This window comes from Lipophrys pholis (genome assembly GCF_963383615.2).
Source record: "Lipophrys pholis genome assembly, chromosome: 14".
Lineage (NCBI taxonomy): Eukaryota > Metazoa > Chordata > Actinopteri > Blenniiformes > Blenniidae > Lipophrys > Lipophrys pholis.
The window spans coordinates 313696-337746 of NC_137633.1; the positions used below are offsets into that span (position 1 = coordinate 313696).

Genomic DNA, 24051 nt, shown 5'->3' on the forward strand with positions numbered 1-24051 from the left:
CTGCCATTTCATTCATTTAACCATATCGTTTGGTACCTACCCGACATTTACTAAAACAAATACCGTCAAACATTTATTAAAGTTGTGCTAAAGTATGTTGCGCTTACAGTTAACTGAAAAAAATTGTTATATTTTGTGTAAGAGACTTTACGAGTTGTAACCGAGGGTTAGTTTTGGTTGTCCAACATTTGGGGCGCTCCATTTCCTCAGAGCGCTGTACCGTTTGGTCTTAATGGGATGGGCGGGGAAGACGATGTTCAGTTTGTGGAGCCTTTGAGTCTTTTTTTTAATGGTAAAGCTTTTTTTTTTTTTTTTTTTAATTGTTAAAAAAGACTATTAAAGCCACATTAGTTGTAGAAGGTAACATTTAAAAAGGTTATGACGAATAACCTGGTTTATGAAAAGATAAAAGAATAATCCCAAGAACCAGAACGTCTGGATAGTCCAGAAGAATAGTCAAATTTAATCATTAAACGCTGAGTGTGTGTGTGTGTGTGGGGGGGGGGGGGGGGGGGGGGGGGGGTAGGGTTAGAAAATGGCATAATAATAATAATAATAATTAATGATTAGAATTAAACGGCCACCTAGGATAGTAATCTTTGCGCCTTGCCACTCGGGCAAGACAAGAATAAACATGGGAATGTAGTTTTCCGTTTCTTACGCCAAGTCCCGAGATGTGCCGGTGACACTTTCAAGCGCACCTCTGCCTCCTCGCTGTGCTCACGTGATCACACGGCCTGTTTGCCACTCAGAAACATCCACCCTGAAGTGGTTATTTAACGTGAAAATCCCCGTTATTGACGGGTTTCAACGTTAGTTTGTACTTTTATTAATGAGTGTGAAGACGCGCTCCTTGTGTTCTCGGTGGAGGAGAGGATGAGCGCCGCCGGGCGGGTCACGTGCAGGAGGAGCGTCGCTGTGTTCACCTTCAGGAGGCTGTGCAGCTCCACGCAGAGCCAAACAGCGCGAGACACGCAGCCCAAAGTCAGTGTTCTCACACTCTTTATTCACTCTTTATTCACTCTTTATTCACTCTTTATTCACCTTCCCCTGTGCAGCTCAAACACCGCGGGACAACCGGCTCAAGCTGGTGTTTTAACAGTTTATTGATATGATTGTTTCTGTGCAGCGCTGACACACAATTCATATGTTGTTGTTGTTGTTGTTGTTGTTGTTGTTGACACTCCTGTATGTCTAATTTCTCCTTCCTCTGTGAAATCTAAACACATTTGCAGCCTGAATGAACCCCAAAATGCTGCATTCTGCTGTCAATGAAACTTGATTGGTGTATCTGGTATTGTGTTGCACGCATCTTAAAGCACCAGCCTAACTTTCAGTTTAAACCCATTGTCAGCCTTCACAGCCAGAACAGGCTCAGTGTAGGGGGCGGAATGTTGCTCAGTGTAGGGGGCGGAATGTTGCTCAGTGTAGGGGGCGGAATGTTGCTCAGTGTAATGTTGCTCAGTGTAGGGGGCGGAATGTTGCTCAGTGTAGGGGGCGGAATGTTGCTCAGTGTAGGGGGTGGAATGTTGCACCCTGCTGCATATTAAATCACAATAAAATGCTCTTGTTCACCCACCCATACATAGTTCAGAAATGGCTAATGTCGTCTCTTTTCAAACAAATTCATTCATGTTTTACAGCTGCAAAGTACGTAGTATTCACAATACCAACAGGTACTTCTACAGTTTGTAGGACTGACTGAAGTGCCTCACAATGTTTTTTTGCATTTAACGGTCAAATTAACAGGAAAGGAAGATTGAATCACTTGCATGTAATTCACTACATTTGTACAATTAACAAATGTTTGCAAAAGTTGCGCTAAACTAAATTGTAAACATTGTATAATGTGCTCAGGTCGCATTTATAGAGCTTTTGTTTGTAAAATAAAACAAAAACAAATATGAACACAATTAGTAGATCAAATAGGACAAAATTCACTTTAAAAATGTAAGAATGTGGTAAAAGAAATGTGTTTTCTATTGAAGTGAATCTATTAAGAGAAGCTCAGCAGGTAAATGTAGATTATAAAGTGGGACGTCGTCCTGTTTGTCTGGTTTTAATTGTTGGTTTGGTGAGAAGAAATGAACCTGTTTCTTCAGTTTTGACCTGTTTAGTGCTCTCTGAGTCTGGACGCTCTGCTTAGTTCTCCTCATGGTGACGTTTGTTCTCAGCTGATAAGAAAACGTGTTAATCAGTCGACGTCACATGACCTCAAACTGATAATGAGCAGAGGAGAAATAATACTGCAGGATAAAAAACTCTAATCAATCTCCTTCTGTTACATGTGGAAGATCAAACCAGACAGGAAAACCTTGAACGGGTCTTGTTGTGGGCGAGGACCGAGGCTGTCCGTCAGCGTATGATGGCGAATTATGAAACGTGTGAATTTGGGGTCAGTCGCACCATGGACAGGTTATGTAGACCGTACTTCCTGGTTCCAGCAGGTGGCGCAATAGCTGATGGTCATCATTGTGATGTAGCTGTCAGGCTCTCATGTCAAGTTGGAGGCCGATCAGACTGTTTACATTCCACTTCCTGTTCCATGGCGGGCTTGGCAATTGGCCAAGCCCTGTGTAGCTGCCCTTGGCATCAAGAAGAAAGCGTGGAGCTCGACGGGTGCAAACGTTTATTTTTCTTTTCTTTCATTGTTCTTCAGAACAGGCACCAGCACCGTACACCGTGAAACTGCAGGATATTATGAACAAAAAATACATCAGTTCACTTATTTCATTACATTTCAATCTAACAATAATACACAGTGCCCGACACCTCGTCACTCAGAAAAAAGCAGATCCAACATGTAATGATGTGAAGCTGTGGATGTCAGAAGAGGATATTCCTCTCATGGTGCCGTATGCAAATGAAGCCATACACTGTGGTGCCGTATGCAAATGAAGCCATACACTGTGGTGCCGTATGCAAATGAAGCCATACACTGTGGTGCCGTATGCAAATGAAGCCATACACTGTGGTGCCGTATGCAAATGAAGCCATACACTGTGGTGCCGTATGCAAAGCAGACCACGCCCCAGCCAGAATGGAAGAAGAAACGACTCGCCTCCTTTCCAGACGTTTGTGTGTTTTTGGCTCATTTCTTCTACGTATTTGATCCAGTTCTGACGATTCCAGCATCAAAACGTACAACAAACTGAATTCCTGCATAATTTCATGCTTTGAAAAAAAGATGATTGAAGTTGCCGTGTGGCTAAAGTTCCACAGTAAAGTTTTTAAAAGCTGCTGATCAGGGAGGTTTTACATGAACTGAACCATGGAGCGGAACGGCTGGATTCTGGGGAAGGAGTCACCTGACTGAATGAAGCCACCTCATTGGTTCATTCCTGTCCAGAGTCAATCCTCTGCTATTCCACCTGCCTCAGGGATCTCACAGTCCGGGGCCCTGGGACCTGAAAATATACATCCTGAAGCTTCCTCCTACCAGCAGATGGCGCTATGGCTATGAATAGACGTTAGCCTATGGATGTTTAACCCCCCACAACTGATCATAATTTTCTGGGCAATAATAATAACAATAATAATAATAATAATAATAATAATAATAATAATAATAATAATAATGATAAATAATGGGGTCCTTCGGCGCTTTCAGTGCTCGGACCCTAAAAATGAGTAGAGAATTAAAAATAAAACCAAAAAATACATTAAAATGTAGTTAAACCTGCTGGGATTTACCAATGTGAGATTAAAATAATCCATAAAAATGATTCAACGTTTAAAGTAATTATAAAAAACACAAAGAAATCAAATTCCATTTTATCTTAAAATATTCAACATGAACCAGTAATATTTCATTTAAAGATAATAAATTCTACCTATTAAACTATTTAATGGATTAAAAATGAAGTTCACTTTTGATGAAGTTTAAAACTATAATAATATAAAAAATCCTAATAGAAATAGTTTATATTTAACACTAAAACTATTTCTATAAAACTAATACTTTATTAAATACTTAAATTAGTTTTGATAGTCAATAAAATAACAGCGCTAATAATAATTTCATTTGAAAAAGTGAATTTAAACAACCTGATTTATTTTTGTTAAAGTAAAAAATGTTGAAGTTTGTTTTATAAAAAAAGAAGAAGTAAAATCTCATTAAAAGTACCAACTGGTTTCATTTAGGTTTTAACTGTGATTCTTCAGAATCACTTTGATTTCAGGAAGAGAACAAATAAAATTTAACACCTTAAATGATGGAAATGTAAAGTTTTTAGTTTTTTTAAATGATCTGCTGTGATTAACATTTTTAATAAGAAGGCAGGAAAACAGAGTTTCACAGGTTTTATTTCACTTTATAGTTCTCCTCCTCTTCACCTCCTCCTCCTCCTCTTCACCTCCTCCTCCTCCTGTTCTCCTCCTCCTCCTCCTCCTGTTCTCCTCCTCCTCCTCCTCCTGTTCTCCTCCTCCTCCTCCTGTTCTGCTCCTCCTCTTCACCACCTCCTCCTGTTCCTCTTCACCTCCTCCTCCTCCTCCTGTTCTCCTCCTCCTCCTCCTCCTCTTCACCTCCTCCTCCTCCTCCTCCTGTTCTCCTCCTCCTGTTCACCTCCTCCTCCTCCTCTTCACCTCCTCCTGTCCTCCTGTTCTCCTCCTCCTGTTCACCTCCTCCTCCTCCTCCTGTTCTCCTCCTCCTCCTCCTGTTCTCCTCCTCCTCCTGTTCTCCTCCTCCTCCTGTTCTCTTCCTCCTGTTCCTCCCCCTCCTCCTCCTCCTCCTGTTCTCCTCCTCCTCCTCCTCCTCCTGTTCTCCTCCTCCTCCTGTTCTCCTCCTCCTCCTGTTCTCTTCCTCCTGTTCCTCCCCCTCCTCCTCCTCCTCCTGTTCTCCTCCTCCTCCTCCTCATCCTGTTCTCCTCCTCCTCCTCCTCCTGTTCTCCTCCTGTTCACCTCCTCCTCCTCCTCCTGTTCTCCTCCTCCTCCTGGTCTGGTCGGTCCAGAAACCTTCAGTATTCTAAGTTTCTAGCTCCTCCTTGATTTTCCTCATTTGAATATTGGATCATAGGAGCTACATTCAGAATCTGCTGTGTCTGTGTGAGCTGGACTGGCTCCGCCCACACATGCCCATCTTGGGAAGAGGAAGAAGTACTTCCTCTGGTGGTGCCATGTGCCAGAGCAGAGCTGCCTAATTGTGGGAGGAGTCAAAGGGAGGGCCTCCCTTGATTGGGATTGGCTAAACCCCCGATGACACTATATAGGGTTTGATCTCTGATTGGCTGGTTGGAGCAACACACTTTTTAAAACTGAAACAAGCCAGGGACAGAGAGGACAGACTGTCTTCACTTCTGGGACGTCAGTCCAGGTATGGGGACGAGTAGTACTGCTGGAGAACCTTCAGGAGGTGGAGTTTGCTTCATATGAACCGTTGCTAATTTTGTGTTTCTGTGTAGCGTTCCGCCGTCAGACCGGCAGCCAGCACCACTCACGACTGGATCGGTCCCCCGAACCCCCTGTCCAACCTGCGTCCCATTGTCTACCGAGTCCCTGAGGACGAGTCGCAGCTGGAGACACGACTGAGACGCCTGAGGCAGGAGACAGAGGACTGGAACCACGACTTCTGGACCAAACAGAACGTCAGCTTCAGCAAGGTCCAGTCCCAGAGAGCCGCTGCCCGTCTGTCCCTTTCCCCGACTTTCCTATTGTCCCTCTGTCCTACTGTCCCTCTGTCCTATTGTCCCTCTGTCCTATTGTTCCTCTGTCCTATTGTCCCTCTGTCCTACTGTCCCTCTGTCCTACTGTAGCAGAGTTCTGGATGGATAGTAGTTGTTTGTAAAAGATCGGAGGAGAGGATGAGAGCCAGTAGAGAACCAGCAGAGAGCCAGGGGAGAGCCGAGTCCCAGAGGAGAACCAGTGGAGAGCCAGGGGAGAGCTGAGTCCCAGAGGAGAACCAGAGGAGAGCCAGGGGAGAGCTGAGTCCCAGAGGAGAACCAGTGGAGAGCCAGGGGAGAGCTGAGTCCCAGAGGAGAACCAGAGGAGAGCCAGGGGAGAGCTGAGTCCCACAGGAGAACCAGAGGAGAGCCAGGGGAGAGCTGAGTCCCACAGGAGAACCAGAGGAGAGCCAGGGGAGAGCTGAGTCCCAGAGGAGAGCCAGTGGAGAGCCAGGGGAGAGCTGAGTCCCAGAGGAGAACCAGAGGAGAGCCAGGGGAGAGCTGAGTCCCAGAGGAGAACCAGTGGAGAGCCAGGGGAGAGCTGAGTCCCAGAGGAGAACCAGAGGAGAGCCAGGGGAGAGCTGAGTCCCAGAGGAGAACCAGTGGAGAGCCAGGGGAGAGCTGAGTCCCAGAGGAGAACCAGTGGAGAGCCAGGGGAGAGCTGAGTCCCAGAGGAGAAGTGATTGTGGACGGAGGATGAGGACGGAGTGACCAATGGTGTCGAATGAGGGGGAGGAGGAGGAAGAGGATGAGGGGGAGGAGGAAGAGGAGGGGGAGGAGGAGGAGGGGGAGGAGGAAGAGGAGGAGGAGGATGAGGGGGAGGAGGAAGAGGAAGAGGAGGATGAGGGGGAGGAGGAAGAGGAGGGGGAGGAGGAGGAGGAGGAAGAGGAGGAGGAGGATGAGGGGGAGGAGGATGAGGGGGAGGAGGAAGAGGAGGATGAGGGGGAGGAGGGGGAGGAGGAGGAGGAAGAGGAGGGGGAGGAGGAGGAGGATGAGGGGGAGGAGGAAGAGGAGGAGGATGAGGGGGTGGAGGAGGAGGAGGAGGAGGAAGAGGAGGAGGAGGATGAGGGGGAGGAGGAAGAGGAGGGGGAGGAGGAGGAGGATGAGGGGGAGGAGGAGGAGGGGGAGGAGGTGGAGGAGGAAGAGGAGGAGGAAGAGGAGGGAAGTGGAACCTACTAACTGATGTGATCAACCATGGCGTTCGGATAACCTATAATAATAACCTATAATAATAACCTATAATAATAATAACCTATAATAATAACCTATAATAATAACCTTTAATAATAATAACCTATAATAATAACCTATAATAATAATAACCTATAATAATAAACTATAATAATAATAATAACCTATAATAATAACCTATAATAATAATAATAACCTATAATAATAACCTATAATAATAATAACCTATAATAATAAACTATAATAATAATAATAACCTATAATAATAACCTATAATAACCTATAATAATAACCTATAATAATAATAACCTATAATAATAATAATAACCTATAATAATAATAATAACCTATAATAACCTATAATAATAACCTATAATAACCTATAATAATAATAATAACCTATAATAATAACCTATAATAATAATAACCTATAATAATAATAATAACCTATAATAATAATAACCTATAATAATAATAATAACCTATAATAATAACCTATAATAATAATAATAACCTATAATAACCTATAATAATAACCTATAATAACCTATAATAATAATAATAACCTATAATAATAATAACCTATAATAATAATAACCTATAATAATAACCTATAATAACCTATAATAATAATAACCCAGAATATCATGAAGTCATAGAAATTAAATTTTCCAGATCCAAACAAAACGAGACGTTAATTTAGAAATGTTAGAATTCATATAAATTAATAAAGGAAATGATGAAAAGGTTTTTAATAAACAAAATGCAAGTTTTTATTCAATAAAAATGTAATTCTGAATAATGAAATGAAATGAAAAATATAAACTTTGAAAAGGAGAAATTATGAAAACGAACAGGAAGAACACACACACACACACACACACACACACACACACACACACACACACACACACACACACACACACACACACACACACACACACAGTTTCAACGACAAATGACAAAGTGTTTTATCTTAGTTTGACCAGCAGGTGGCAGCATGGCGCCATGTTCTGTACCTGATTAAAAGCCTTCTTCCTGTTTTTCAAATGTTTTTCAAGCTCAGTTTGCAAAACCAAAAGAAACTGACGTCTCTCAATAAAACACCTACATCATTTATTTTACTTCTTCACTGTAGTATTTCTATTTTGTGATTTCTTTTTGAAATTATTGCAGGAAAAAGAAGCTTTCATCATTTCGCAGCTGAAGTCCAAAGGTTTGACGCTGCGTGACGACAACGGTGAGGACAGTCCAGCTTCCCCTCAAATATTATAGATTATAGAATATCTGATAGATTATAGAATATATCTGATAGATTATATCTGCTTTTTATTCTTTATCATTGCTGAAAGTTACTTCAGGTCCAAAATTCACATTTTTAAATGAAGTAAAAGAGAAACCAGGTTCAGCAACAGACTCAGTAAATATTCTCTGTATGTGGAACCTTTAATATTCTCTGTATGTAGAACCTTTAATATTCTCTGTATGTAGAACCTTTAATATTCTCTGTATGTGGAACCACTGTTCTACTTTAATATTCTCTGTATGTGGAACCACTGTTCTACTTTAATATTCTCTGTATGTGGAACCACTGTTCTACTTTAATATTCTCTGTATGTGGAACCACTGTTCTACTTTAATATTCTCTGTATGTGGAACCACTGTTCTACTTTACATTCGGTACTTTCACTCCTTCACTTCACAATGTCCATTTATTTTCCACCGTCTGCAGCTACAACCTGATTATTTAACATGATTCACACTGGCTGCTCTCTCCACGACCCGTCCTCACTTGGTCAACACACACACACACACACACACACACACACACACACACACACACACACACACACACACACACACACACACACACACACACACACACACACACACACACACACACACACACACACACACACACAAAGGCCTGAATCCTCTCGATAATTTTTACTCCTCCAACATCTGATTGATGTTATAATAATTATTAAGATCAATATTGAACGACTGGTTGTGTGTGTGTGTGTGTGTGTGTGTGTGTGTGTGTGTGTGTGTGTGTGTGTGTGTGTGTGTGTGTGTGTGTGTGTGTGTGTGTGTGTGTGTGTGTGTGTGTGTGTGTGTGTGTGTGTGTGTGTGTGTTCTGTCAGGACGCCGGCGGAACCTGAACACTGAGGAGATGTCAGAGTTTTACAAAAGCTTCCTTGACAAGAACCGAACCCGACACTCCAGTTACAACAGGTGAGTGTTCCTCCGCCAGGGCAGAGGCTCCAGGTAGTTAGGGGAGGTGTGGGGTGGTTTCCAGGTGGTCAGGTGGGTTCCAGGTGGTTTCCAGGTGGTCAGGTGGGTTCCATGTAGTTTGGGGAGGTGTGGGGTGGGTCCCAGGTGGTTCCAGGTGTTGGCAGGTGGTTCCAGGTGTTGTCATGTGGGTTCTAGGTGTTGGCAGGTGGTTCCAGGTGTTGGCAGGTGGTTCGAGGTTTTGGCAGGTGGTTCCAGGTGTTGTCATGTGGGTTCTAGGTGTTGGCAGGTGGTTCTAGGTGTTGGCAGGTGGTTCCAGATGTTGGCGGGTGTTTCCAGATGTTTCCGGGTGTTTCCAGATGTTGGCGGGTGGTTCCAGGTGTTGGCAGGTGGTTCTAGGTGTTGTCAGGTGGTTCTAGGTGTTGGCAGGTGGTTCCAGGTGTTGGCGGGTGGTTCTAGGTGTTGTCAGGTGGTTCTAGGTGTTGGCGGGTGTTTCCAGATGTTTCCGGGTGTTTCCAGATGTTGGCGGGTGGTTCCAGGTGTTGGCAGGTGGTTCTAGGTGTTGGCAGGTGGTTCTAGGTGTTGGCGGGTGGTTCTAGGTGTTGTCAGGTGGTTCTAGGTGTTGGCAGGTGGTTCCAGGTGTTGGCGGGTGGTTCTAGGTGTTGTCAGGTGGTTCCAGGTGTTGGCGGGTGTTTCCAGATGTTTCCGGGTGTTTCCAGATGTTGGCGGGTGGTTCCAGGTGTTGGCAGGTGGTTCTAGGTGTTGGCAGGTGGTTCTAGGTGTTGGCGGGTGGTTCTAGGTGTTGGCAGGTGGTTCTAGGTGTTGGCAGGTGGTTCTAGGTGTTGTCGGGTGGTTCCAGGTGTTGTCGGGTGGTTCCAGGTGTTGGCGGGTGGTTCCAGATGTTGTCGGGTGGTTCCAGATGTTGGCGGGTGGTTCCAGATGTTGGCGGGTGGTTCCAGATGTTGGCGGGTGGTACCAGGTGTTGTCAGGTGGTTCCAGGTGTTGTCAGGTGGTTCCAGATGTTGTCAGGTGGTTCCAGGTGTTGTCAGGTGGTTCCAGGTGTTGGCAGGTGGTTCTAGGTGTTGGCAGGTGGTTCTAGGTGTTGGCGGGTGTTTCCAGATGTTTCCGGGTGTTTCCAGATGTTGGCGGGTGGTTCCAGGTGTTGGCAGGTGGTTCCAGGTGTTGGCAGGTGGTTCTAGGTGTTGGCAGGTGGTTCTAGGTGTTGGCAGGTGGTTCTAGGTGTTGTCGGGTGGTTCCAGGTGTTGTCGGGTGGTTCCAGGTGTTGGCGGGTGGTTCCAGATGTTGGCGGGTGGTTCCAGATGTTGGCGGGTGGTACCAGGTGTTGGCAGGTGGTTCCAGGTGTTGTCAGGTGGTTCCAGGTGTTGTCAGGTGGTTCCAGATGTTGGCAGGTGGTTCCAGGTGTTGTCAGGTGGTTCCAGGTGTTCCAGGTGGGCTTTAGCTCCTCCCAGGAGCTTGAGAGAACGACTGAATCCTGTGCAGGTTTTCTTGCTCAGTGAATTTTTACGTATTTGTAAAGGGTGAAAGTCACGCAGCGTCACTCTTCTTTCCAGGGAATGGTACCGACGTAACCTCAGCATCACCTTGCTCATGGCCCAAGTCGCCCTGAACAACCTGTGGAAGAGTGTCAGTGACGGAGGCAGCAGCAGAAGCAACAGGCCCCGCCCCCAACAATAAAATGAAGCCAATGTTCACAATGCCTCCCCCTGCTGGTCACTCTTGGGGGACTACAGTGGAACTACAGTGGAACTACAGTTTGTACGACAGATGAACTACAGTGTGTACTACAGTAGAACTACAGTGGAACTACAGTGGAACTACAGTTTATACGACAGATGAACTACAGTGTGTACTACAGTAGAACTACAGTGCGTATTACAGATGAACTACAGTGCGTACTACAGTGTGTACTACAGTAGAACTACAGTGCGTACTACAGACAAACTACAGTGTGTACTACAGTAGAACTACAGTGCGTATTACAGAGGAACTACAGTGTGCGCTACAGTAGAACTGCAGTGCGTACTACAGAGGAACTACAGTGTGTACTACAGTAGAACTGCAGTGCGTACTACAGAGGAACTACAGTGTGTACTACAGTAGAACTGCAGTGCGTACTACAGAGGAACTACAGTGTGTACTACAGTAGAACTGCAGTGCGTACTACAGAGAAACTAGCAGGTTTCAGCCAGAATTACATTTCACTGATATTACTCAAGTAGTTCAGTACTCCAGTAGTTTAGTAGTCCAGTACTTCAGTAGTTCTAACGACTGTAACCGTCCTCCTCTGAACATTAAGTGATGTAAACTCAACGAGTCGGAAGGTGGAGAGGAAAAGTGTGTGTGTGTGTGTGTGTGTGTGTGTGTGTGTGTGTGTGTGTGTGTGTGTGTGTGTGTGTGTGTGTGTGTGTGTGTGTGTGTGTGTGTGTGTGTGTGTGTGTGTGTGTGTGTGTGTGTGTGTGTGTGTGTGTGTGTACAAGTTCTAATTATGAACTTCTCATTGCAGTAAAAGCTGTGAGGGGTGTTTAACCAAACCGTCCATGAGGGGGCGCCACCCAGGCCAAACAAACAAGGAAATAGTAAAAATGTCTTTGACCTTTTAAAATAAAAGTCTGAGAGTTTTGGAGCCGAACTGAAATATGGTGATTCTGCCATGAAAACATGCTGGTTACTCTGAACTGACCTCGGTCGGGAAAAACTCCCAGAATGCAACAGTTTTTGGGACATTTCACTATTTTGCACCAGAAGGTTTCATTAAAATTGATTTCATGTCAAGATTGGACTCATTTTCTTAGTAATTGTTTGGTTTTGAAAATATCAACACTTTCATGAGATTTACTTTGTGACACGACAAAGAGTGAGACTTTTCCTCCGGTGGGGAGCACACTGGGCTGAGTGAGGGACCACGAGTCAAACGGGTTGGAGACACTGCTTCAGTGGGAAATATGTATGTATGTATTTATGTATTTCATGTAGTGGCATGAACTCTCTGTAAATATAAGAAAATAAGCCTTTTATGGCAGAATAGAAGTAGTGAAGGGATCATAGATTCTGAGATGCAGCACAAAACAAAATGCATAGAAATAAATGAACTAGATAGAAACACACGTAATCATTTAAATAAATAGTACTTACATTATCAAGAGTACAAGTGTCAGGAGAAGTCCCTAGACAGAAAACCTCGGAGACAAAAAAACCTCAGGAAGACAGAAAACCTCATGGAGACAGAAAACATCATGGAGACAGAAAACCTCATGGAGACAGAAAACCTTGGAGACAAAAAACCTCATGGAGACAGAAAACCTCATGGAGACAGAAAACCTCATGGAGACAGAAAACCTCGGAGACAAAAAACCTCATGGAGACAGAAAACCTTGGAGACAGAAAACCTCGGAGACAAAAAACCTCATGGAGACAGAAAACCTCATGGAGACAGAAAACATCATAGAGACAGAAAACCTTGGAGACAAAAAACCTCATGGAGACAGAAAACAGAGACAGAAAACCTCATGGAGACAGAAAACAGAGACAGAAAACCTCATGGAGACAGAAAACCTCATGGAGACAGAAAACCTTGGAGACAAAAAACCTCATGGAGACAGAAAACCTCATGGAGACAGAAAACCTCATGGAGACAAAAAACCTCATGGAGACAGAAAACATGGAGACAGAAAACCTCGGAGACAAAAAACCTCATGGAGACAGAAAACCTCATGGAGACAGAAAACATCATAGAGACAGAAAACCTCATGGAGACAGAAAACCTCATAGAGACAGAAAACCTCATGGAGACAGAAAACAGAGACAGAAAACCTCATGGAGACAGAAAACCTCATAGAGACAGAAAACCTCATGGAGACAGAAAACAGAGACAGAAAACAGGAATCAGACGGAGCGATTTGAAAAAGTTTAAGACAATTTTATTACATTCTTCTTTCAAGAAGAGACAAAGTCCCAGTCCAACCTCTGTATGATTGTCCAGGAGTTTGTCTCACTCTGAAGTCAGACAGCGCCCCCTAAAGGATGAAATTGTTTTGAGTCTGCATTGAAGGACACCAACAGCAGCACAGAGGTTCTACCAGTCCTGACCCAGGTCCTCCTGGAACCCAGACTGAACATTACACACTTTTCTTTATGAGACGAAACAAGAGTTCTCTAACAAGTCATATTAGGAATCACAGAACAGACGGAAACACGGCGACATGTGTACAAGTATATAAAGAAAACCAAAAGTAGTCTGGTTCTGCAGGTTTCTTCTCCTCTCAGTCTGGTTCTGCAGGTTTCTTTCTGTTAAAGGGAGTGTTTCCCTTTCCCCAGTATAATCAGAGTTTTCCCAGTGTACTCAGAGTTTTCCCAGTCTAATCAGTTTTCCTAGTATAATCAGAGTTTACCTAGTATAATCAGAGTTTCCCCAGTATAATCAGAGTTTTCCCAGTATAATCAGAGTTTTCCTAGTGTACTCTGAGTTTTCCCAGTATAATCAGAGTTTTCCCAGTCTAATCAGTTTTCCTAATGTACTCAGTTTCCCCAGTATAATCAGAGTTTTCGTAGTATAATCCGTTTTCCCAGTCTAATCAGAGTTTTTCTAATGTACTCAGTTTCCCCAGTATAATCAGAGTTTTCCTAGTGTACTCAGAGTTTTCCCAGAATAATCAGAGTTTTCTTAATGTACTCAGTTTCCCCAGTATAATCAGAGTTTTCCTAGTGTACTCAGAGTTTTCCCAGTATAATCAGAGTTTTCCCAATATAATCAGAGTTTTCCCAGTCTAATCAGTGTTTTCCCAGTGTACTCAGAGTTTTCCCAGTATAATCAGCGTTTTCCCAGTGTACTCAGAGTTTTCCCAGTATAATCAGTTTACCTAGTATAATCAGAGTTTACCCAGTATAATCAGAGTTTTCCCAGTATAATCCATTTTCCCAGTATAATCAGAGTTTTCCTAGTGTACTCTGAGTTTTCCCAGTATAATCAGAGTTTTCCCAGTCTAATCAGTTTTCCTAATGTACTCAGTTTCCCCAGTATAATCAGAGTTTTCCTAGTATAATCCGTTTTCCCAGTCTAATCAGAGTTTTTCTAATGTACTCAGTTTCCCCAGTATAATCAGAGTTTTCCTAGTGTACTCAGAGTTTTCCCAGAATAATCAGAGTTTTCTTAATGTACTCAGTTTCCCCAGTATAATCAGAGTTTTCCTAGTGTACTCAGAGTTTTCTCAGTGTATTCAGAGTTTTCCCAGTATAATCAGAGTTTTCCCAATATAATCAGAGTTTTCGCAGTATAATCAGCGTTTTCCCAGTGTACTCAGAGTTTTCCCAGTATAATCAGTTTACCTAGTATAATCAGAGTTTACCCAGTATAATCAGAGTTTTCCCAGTATAATCAGAGTTTCCCCAGTATAATCAGAGTTTTCCCAGTGTACTCAGAGTTTTCCCAGTATAATCAGTTTTCCCAGTGTACTCAGAGTTTTCCCAGTATAATCAGAGTTTCCCCAGTATAATCAGAGTTTTCCCAGTGTACTCAGAGTTTTCCCAGTATAATCAGAGTTTTCCCAGTATAATCAGAGTTTTCCTAGTGTACTCAGAGTTTTCCCAGTGTATTCAGTTTTCCCAGTATAATCAGAGTTTTCCCAGTCTAATCAGTTTTCCCAGTCTAATCAGTGTTTTCCCAGTGTACTCAAGAGTTTTCGCAGTATAATCAGAGTTTTCCCAGTGTACTCAGAGTTTTCCCAGTATAATCAGAGTTTTCCCAGTATAATCAGTTTTCCCAGTGTACTCAGAGTTTTCCCAGTATAATCAGTTTTCCCAGTCTAATCAGTGTTTTCCCAGTGTACTCAGAGTTTTCCCAGTATAATCAGAGTTTTCCCAGTGTACTCAGAGTTTTCCCAGTATAATCAGAGTTTTCCCAGTATAATCAGTTTTAATCAGAGTTTTCCGAGTGTACTCAGAGTTTTCCCAGTATAATCAGTTTTCCCAGTGTACTCAGAGTTTTCCCAGTATAATCAGAGTTTTCCCAGTACAATCAGAGTTTTCCCAGTATAATCAGAGTTTTCCCAGTATAATCAGTTTTCCCAGTATAATCAGTTTTAATCAGAGTTTTCCCAGTAGAATCAGTTTTCCCAGTGTACTCAGAGTTTTCCCAGTATAATCAGTTTTCCCAGTGTACTCAGAGTTTTCCCAGTATAATCAGTTTTCCCAGTATAATCAGAGTTTTCCCAGTATAATCAGTTTTCCCAGTATAATCAGTTTTAATCAGAGTTTTCCCAGTAGAATCAGTTTTCCCAGTGTACTCAGAGTTTTCCCAGTATAATCAGAGTTTTCCCAGTACAATCAGAGTTTTCCCAGTATAATCAGAGTTTCCCCAGTATAATCAGAGTTTTCCCAGTGTACTCAGAGTTTTCCCAGTATAATCAGAGTTTTCCCAGTATAATCAGAGTTTTCCTAGTGTACTCAGAGTTTTCCCAGTGTATTCAGTTTTCCCAGTATAATCAGAGTTTTCCCAGTCTAATCAGTTTTCCCAGTCTAATCAGTGTTTTCCCAGTGTACTCAAGAGTTTTCGCAGTATAATCAGAGTTTTCCCAGTGTACTCAGAGTTTTCCCAGTATAATCAGAGTTTTCCCAGTGTACTCAGAGTTTTCCCAGTATAATCAGTTTTCCCAGTGTACTCAGAGTTTTCCCAGTATAATCAGAGTTTTCCCAGTATAATCAGTTTTAATCAGAGTTTTCCGAGTGTACTCAGAGTTTTCCCAGTATAATCAGTTTTCCCAGTGTACTCAGAGTTTTCCCAGTATAATCAGAGTTTTCCCAGTACAATCAGAGTTTTCCCAGTATAATCAGAGTTTTCCCAGTATAATCAGTTTTCCCAGTATAATCAGTTTTAATCAGAGTTTTCCCAGTAGAATCAGTTTTCCCAGTGTACTCAGAGTTTTCCCAGTATAATCAGTTTTCCCAGTGTACTCAGAGTTTTCCCAGTATAATCAGTTTTCCCAGTATAATCAGAGTTTTCCCAGTACAATCAGAGTTTTCCCAGTATAATCAGAGTTTTCCCAGTATAATCAGTTTTCCCAGTATAATCAGTTTTAATCAGAGTTTTCCCAGTAGAATCAGTTTTCCCAGTGTACTCAGAGTTTTCCCAGTATAATCAGAGTTTTCCCAGTATAATCAGAGTTTTCCCAGTATAATCAGTTTTCCCAGTACAATCAGAGTTTTCCCAGTATAATCAGTTTTAATCAGAGTTTTCCCAGTAGAATCAGTTTTCCCAGCAGCAGGTGCAGAAGCCCGGGTTCTCCCCGGTTCTCGCGCCGGTTCTCTCCGCGGTTCTGACCGCAGCTTCCCCTTTAATCCGGGGATGACATCAGTGTGTCCGGGGAGGAGAGGGGGGAGCCGGGGAACGCCATTTTCACGCTCCGCGCAGCCCGTCAGTCCTCCAGCCTGTTCACCGGGGGGCAGCTGTCACCTCCGCGGGCTCGCCTCCTGACCAAGCCACTCTCTGGGTCGTTCTCCGGGGATGGACGCAGCGGGCTGCGGGCTCGCCGTGCAGCCGGAAGAGGCGCACTGATCTCGGCGTGTTGACACGGTTAGCTCGGGGCTAGCTGCGGTGGAGCGTCCGCGGCTCCAGCAGCCTGGAAACCCGCCGCATCGCGCTCATCTTTCAGCCTCACTCACCGGAAGACGTCGTTTTAAGGGGGGGTCGTTTAGCGCGGACGAGGCGGGGAGAGGAGCGCTATCACCGTGCTGGACTGGCAGCGGACGTCCCGGGGAACGGTAAGGATGGCCGCGTCTACTCCCTGGAGCGCCGTCATTAGCCAATTAACACTTTTCGCACAATTTGGCGTCTTTTTGCGAGTTTGATGAAACGTCGCTGTGTCATGAGATTGTCAGTTATCACAGTGGAAGTAAATCATTCACACCACGTTGATTTGAGGTTCTGCTGCATGTTTATCGGTCGGTGTTTACGGTTGGCTGCGGGAATTAGACGCCGCCCGCCTGGCACGGAGCGACGGTGTGACGGAGGAGGAACCGGCCGACTGGTTCTGCAGGTTAATCCGATGGAGGGTGGACTAAAGCCGGGATTCCAGGCTGGGAGGGGGGGGGGGGATGATGACGAAGAAGAAGATGGGAGTCTGTCATGTGATGATCCATGACTCCTTTCATTGATATTCATGAGGAGCTGGAGTGTGTATCACACACACACACACACACACACACACACACACACACACACACACACACACACACACACGCACACGCACACAGAACAATGAGTTCTAAACATGGACACTGGTAGAACACGGACATTCTAGTGGGGAGAACAAGTTGGATTGTTATCAGGGGTGGACTGGGGCAAAAAATCACCACTGGCATTTTTGGCTCCAACTGGCCCACAAATCTGCATATATATATATATATATAAAAAATATAGTAATAAATTGGGGGGTATATATATATATATATATATATATATATATATGCCCCCCAATTTATTACTATATTCTTTCCAGTACATATACACTCATTAGATACACATCATCATTGATTCCACATTGACAAAGCTTTATCACCTTCAGTTTTTGTTGAACTTGTTGTAAAGGTTCTAGTTTGACGTGGTGTTTGTTATTGAGGTTGTAATGGGTGGTGGTGGAATGTATACTTATCCTTCCTAATCATTTCTCCCCATTGATGTATGTTAATGGCTTGAAGTTGGACAAAACTAAAAGGAACACAGCTCAATATAAAGCACTAAAGTACACCTCCCCCGTCCACTAAGACACGTGTGCCAAACCCAAGGCCCGCGGGCCAAATGTGGCCCGCCACGTTATTTTATGTGGCCCGTGAGGGCTTAAAGGTCTGACTGTCTTAAAGGAGCCATATCATGCTTTTAAATCCTTCCTTTTTACATCTAAATCATACAGTTGTGGTCTATACAACGCGGAACTGCAATGCTTGGGTCTGAATTCCTCATTATTAGAGCTCCACAGGCCCCTTTTCTACCCCTTTTCTGATGTGCTTCTGAGAGCAACTCGTTTTGGGGCGGTCTCTTCATACCCCGCCTCCTCTCCAGGTTGCAGAGGTGACACTCGGTTCAACGCCACCCTGTTCGGCCATCTTTGTAGTTTGATAGAACAGATACAATTATCTAGCGGCGCAGAAACTTTATATTCACACATTATTTACAAAATGTCAACAAGGGAAGATTTGTCCATCCAGCCATACATGTTGGAGCCAGAGTCGGACCCGGTGGAGCCAGATGAAAATGACCATGATGCACCTGAAGAACAACGTCTTCATATGGATGTAACGCAATGGTGTGTTACTATATTTACACTAACTTCTCCATCCATGCCCACTACTACAATACTGCCTGTATTACAACGACTATTTAACACAGAAGTTACATTCTAATCTAAAACGAGCACACAGCGCTAACATATGAAGACGGTGCAACTGCTAATGCTAACAAAACAATGACAGGGACGTCTTATCATCACACTTTTTAGCGTTATATACAGCTTACCGAAGTGCTCTGTTCGTCGTCTCCATAGATAGAAGGAACTGACCGCTCAATCAGACCAAGTCTTTCGGCAAATCCTTCTTTATACTGGCGGAGGTTGCTGAAGCAGTCGTCCTTAAAGTGATTCGCGCACACAAAAATGACCTTACCCACAGATGTGGGTACATTTCTGTGAAAAATAAAACTCAACCAGGCACTTGGAAAAGGTTCTGATGCTGGGAGACGGTGTAACGAAGCTTGTGGGTTACTACATCCAACAACCGAACATTTCGACTTATCCTCTCGTAACTTCGGTTGGACTACAAAATCGCAGCGAGAAACAAAAATGGCGGATTGCTCGAAGTGTCGATGTCCTAATTTGGCAGTTCCGCTGAGAATACTGTGACGTCATTGTTCAAAAAACGTAATAGAGAATAGAAAAATCAAAACCGATCGCAAAATATGACCAAAACAGAATATAAAGATATCAACGGAGCACCTGAAGAGACTACTTTGAACTTTTCTGTACTTCTAAACACTCTAAATATACAACAACATGCATTTAAGGGCTAAAAAAGTGGATTTAGCATGATATGTCCCCTTTAAAAAGAAATACCATAGTACTGCAGTAGCAGTCAGTTTCCTGAAGCCGGAAGGGGGGCGCCAGAATCAAGCTGGGTCTGCGGGTCGGTTCTGTGCTAATTGCTGCTCCGGCTGCAGATGGTGCTGCTGGAGCAGATGACGTGGTCCTGCTGCTTCCAGGGCTTTCATTGGTTTTAGTCGCTGCTTCTCTGCGCCTCCAGGGCGTTTTGTCGGTGGTTGTTTATCCATGTTGTCTGTCTCCTCACCTCACCTCACCTCACCTCACCTCACCTCACCTCACCTGACCTCGGCTCACCTCACCTGACCTGACCTCTCCTCACCTCACCTGACCTGACCTCTCCTCACCTCACCTGACATCACCTGACCTCACCTCACCTGACCTCACCTCACCTGACCTCACCTCACCTGACCTCACCTGACCTCGGCTCACCTCACCTGACCTGACCTCACCTGACCTCACCTGACCTCACCTGACCTCGGCTCGCTTGCAGGGTGATTGAAGGTGACTCTGTTAGCCCCGCCCACCCAGCAACTGGGTGATTGACAAGCCCCTGACTGACAGTTAACCAATGGGCTGTGCTGTAACGCTACTGTAGTGTGGGCTGACAAGAAAACCATGTTGGATTATTATTACGGTGACTGTCAAAATAAAAGTACCAAGTTGGATTGTTATTATGGTGACTGTCAAAATAAAAGTACCAAATCCAGGAGAACATGGACTGGGAGTCATGACACCACGAAGGAAACTTTGTTCTGATGGTCTCTACTGAGCATGTGCAGTAGTTACGATGGCCATAAGTGTTTCTATTTACCACAAATCAAATGATAATGACAATAATCTTGGACATGCTCATTGATGTGGAGTAGTTGTAACCACAAGCTTATACGCTTCCCCTTCATAAAGATTTAGCTGGTTTTGACGAGTTGCCTGACGCTGATCTGTGAACTCCTGACTGAAGCCAGACTGTTCCCTGCCCCTGACTGTTCCCCGCCTCTGACTGTTCCCTGGCTGCAGGATGCGTGAGGACATGTCCACCATGGTGTGTGAGAAGGAGGAGGAGGATCCCGGTGAGAAGCTGTCCCAGGAGGAGATCATCTCACGGACCAAGCAGGTGATCCAGGGCCTGGAGGCCCTGAAGCAGGAGCACCAGTCGATCCTGGGGGGCCTGCTGGGCTCGCTGCGCTGCCTCAAGCAGGATGAGGAGGCCGTCCTGGTGGAGGAGAAGTCGCTCATGATCCAGAAGTCGCTGGAGATGCTGGAGCTCGGGCTCAGCGAGGCCCAGGTACAGTTTCACTCCTTATGCTGTTTTATACACATGAAATGTTTCTTCCTTCCTCGGAATCCTGTGTTTTTGTTTTAAGCACAAAGATTCACTCCTCAAGTCTCTAGAAAAGCTGTTCCCTCCAGTCTGGACTCGTTTCCTTCTGAGTGGAACGTTAATGTAAACTGGTTAGTGGAGGGAACGTCATGTTGAGGTGAATCAACGCAAATAGTCGTGGTGAAAAGACGGGAACAGTCGAGGTGAGACGACGGGAACAGTCGAGGTGAAACGACGGGAACAGTCGAGGTGAAATGACGGGAACAGTCGGGTTGAGACGACGGGAACAGTCGAGGTGAGACGACGGGAACAGTCGGGTTGAGACGACGGGAACAGTCGAGGTGAGACGACGGGAACAGTCGGGTTGAGACGACGGGAACAGTCGGGTTGAGACGACGGGAACAGTCGGGTTGAGACGACGGGAACAGTCGAGGTGAGACGACGGGAACAGTCGAGGTGAGACGACGGGAACAGTCGGGTTGAGACGACGGGAACAGTCGAGGTGAGACGACGGGAACAGTCGAGGTGAGACGACGGGAACAGTCGGGGTGAGACGACGGGAACAGTCGGGTTGAGACGACGGGAACAGTCGGGGTGAGACGACGGGAACAGTCGGGTTGAGACGACGGGAACAGTCGAGGTGAGACGACGGGAACAGTCGAGGTGAGACGACGGGAACAGTCGAGGTGAGACGACGGGAACAGTCGTGTTTAATAAGTTGCTAAGTTTTTGTTTCTCTGGGTTGAAAGTCGCCCTGTCAGAGGTCAGAAGTTTCCTTTCATCTCTGTTTTCTGGTTTGTTTGTCTTCATGTTTAAAAAAACTCACAAGTCAAACGACTCATGAGAAGTTTGACTTCATGAAAAGGTTTTGAAAACGCAACTTTACACAGTTGACGGAGCGCAGGCTGAGAATTTATGACAAATCTTCTTGACTTGAGGCGTCTATCAGCATCCTCCTGCAGGTGGTCACTGATTCCCCCCCCCCCCCCACACACACACACACAGGTGATGATGGCGCTGTCCAGCCACCTGAGCTCGGTGGAGTCGGAGAAGCAGAAGTTGAGGGCTCAGGTCCGGAGGCTCTGCCAGGAGAACCAGTGGCTGAGAGATGAACTGGCTGGAACCCAACAGAAGCTGCAGAGGAGCGAACAGAACGTGGCTCAGCTGGAGGAGGAGAAGAAACACCTGGAGTTCATGAACCAGCTGAAGAAGTACGACCAGGACCTGTCGCCTGCAGTGAGTCTGACCTTTATTCTTTATTCTACCTGTTGCCTGACTGACTGTTCACAGAACTGTTCACAGAACTGTTCACTGAGCTGTTCACAGAACTGTTCACAGAACTGTTCACTGAGCTGTTCACTGAGCTGTTCACTGAGCTGTTCACTGAACTGTTTACAGAACTGTTTACAGAACTGTTCACAGAACTGTTCACTGAGCTGTTTACAGAACTGTTCACTGAGCTGTTCACTGAGCTGTTCACTGAGCTGTTTACAGAACTGTTCACTGAGCTGTTCACTGAGCTGTTCACTGAGCTGTTTACAGAACTGTTCACAGAACTGTTCACTGGCTGTTCACTGGCTGATTACAGAACTGTTCACTGGCTGTTCACTGAGCTGTTTACAGAACTGTTCACTGGCTGTTCACTGAGCTGTTTACAGAACTGTTCACTGGCTGTTCAGAGCTGTTCACAGAACTGTTTACAGAACTGTTCACTGAGCTGTTCACTGAGCTGTTCACTGAGCTGTTCACTGAGCTGTTCACTGAGCTGTTCACTGAGCTGTTCACAGAACTGTTCACTAGCTGTTCACTAGCTGTTCACTGAGCTGTTCACTGAGCTGTTCACTGGCTGTTCACTGAGCTGTTCACAGAACTGTTCACTAGCTGTTCACTGAGCTGTTCACAGAACTGTTCACTGAGCTGTTCACTGAGCTGTTCACAGAACTGTTCACTAGCTGTTCACTGAGCTGTTCACAGAACTGTTCACTAGCTGTTCACTGAGCTGTTCACAGAACTGTTCACTGAGCTGTTCACTGAGCTGTTCACAGAACTGTTCACTGAGCTGTTCACAGAACTGTTCACTGAGCTGTTCTCAGAACTGTTCACTGAGCTGTTCACAGAACTGTTCACTGAGCTGTTCACAGAACTGTTCACAGAACTGTTCACTGAGCTGTTCTCAGAACTGTTCACTGAGCTGTTCACTGAGCTGTTCACTGAGCTGTTCACAGAACTGTTCACTGAGCTGTTCTCAGAACTGTTCACTGAGCTGTTCTCAGAACTGTTCACTGAGCTGTTCACATTATCTCAGAACTTCCAAACAAGAACAGTTCAGCTTCAAAAGTTGCAGAAATAAAAGAACCCTTCAGATTTTCTTCTGGAGTCTAAAGAAATAAAGAATCAGAGAAGGAAGGAGGAAGTTCAGAACAACAAGAACTAAAATCACAGAAAGTCTGATTTCAATCCAGATCAGCAGTTTGGAATTTAGATTTAGAGGAGAAACTTTTCCTGATTAAATCTGTTGGAATCTTTTTTTCATAGGAATCCAGTTGAAGTAATACAAGCCTGATAATGAATTATTGTTGTGGCGGATTAATATCTTCATGCTGAAGCTTCTTCCACCCCCCCACCCCCCCACCCCCCCACCCCCCCAGGAGGAGAAGGACTCTGAGTCCAGCAAAGAGACTCTAGACGATCTGTTCCCAGACGAGCAGGACGACGCCGCCCCAGGCAGTAAGTCCTCCAGTTCATCTCCTGGGTCCTGATGTTCCCCTCGGTTCCTTGTTCTGATCAGTAGAAGAATAAAGATCAACACTTTGATTAGAACCAATAAAACTGACCTGAAAGAAGGAAAATAGACTTGGAAACACAAACAATTCTGAATTATTGAAATTAAATTATTAAAAACACATCAGTGAAGTAAAAAGACATTTCCTGTGATGCTGCAGTGGGGGGGGGGGGGGTCCAGACCGGTGATCAGGTGACGCTGCTGTGGGGGGGTCCAGACCGGTGATCAGGTGATGCTGCAGTGGGGGGGGGGGGGGGTCCAGACCGGTGATCCGGTGATGCTGCAGTGGGGGTTAGGTTATAGTTAGAAACTTTTGCTGCTGTTTTGTGGAGGCAGTTCAGTGAAGGTGTGTAGATTAGAGGACCACACACACACACACACACACACACACACACACACACACACACACACACACACACACACACACAGTCTATTTTATTTGATTCCTGCCAGCCAGATGTTTCATCACGACCTTGAATAAAAACAAAGAAGTTAGAAAAATGAAATTCTCAGTTTTTATGTTCAAAACTTTGAATAGAAAGATTTTTTTCCTCATGATCATCCGTGTTGACGCAGACGGTCAACATTAGTCCTTTACTGTGAGGAAGATCTCCTGCTTCATCTGAAGCAATAACACTTGTAGGACACATGAAGGTCACTTGAGGGACACTTGTAGGACACATGGACACTTCACGCCTTTAAAGTCAGTATGAAAATAAACTATTATCAAAACACAGATTTAATGGTTTAAGAATTCCAATCTTTTGT

The 24051-nt window shown here is 44.7% G+C and overlaps 2 protein-coding genes across 6 annotated transcripts in view; both read left to right on the plus strand.

The window, feature by feature from the left end:
• The window catches only part of coa8 (cytochrome c oxidase assembly factor 8), a 12398-nt gene extending 527 nt beyond the window's left edge, over positions 1 to 11871 (plus strand). Inside the window, exons 2-6 of the mRNA XM_080480141.1 lie at positions 871 to 984; positions 5400 to 5597; positions 8025 to 8088; positions 8993 to 9083; positions 10652 to 11871. Of these exons, the coding sequence (XP_080336267.1) occupies positions 877 to 984; positions 5400 to 5597; positions 8025 to 8088; positions 8993 to 9083; positions 10652 to 10775 (585 nt within the window). The 5' untranslated portion in view covers positions 871 to 876 and the 3' untranslated portion in view covers positions 10776 to 11871. The remainder of the gene's footprint in view (positions 1 to 870; positions 985 to 5399; positions 5598 to 8024; positions 8089 to 8992; positions 9084 to 10651) is intronic.
• A 4638-nt stretch (positions 11872 to 16509) lies between these two features.
• Positions 16510 to 24051, plus strand: part of klc1a (kinesin light chain 1a) — a 46647-nt gene continuing 39105 nt past the window's right edge. For all 5 annotated transcript variants that reach the window (XM_080480129.1, XM_080480131.1, XM_080480130.1 and 2 more), the window contains exons 1-4: positions 16510 to 16853; positions 20198 to 20465; positions 21507 to 21737; positions 23150 to 23228. In XM_080480129.1, the coding sequence (XP_080336255.1) occupies positions 20199 to 20465; positions 21507 to 21737; positions 23150 to 23228 (577 nt within the window). In that variant the 5' untranslated portion in view covers positions 16510 to 16853; position 20198. The remainder of the gene's footprint in view (positions 16854 to 20197; positions 20466 to 21506; positions 21738 to 23149; positions 23229 to 24051) is intronic.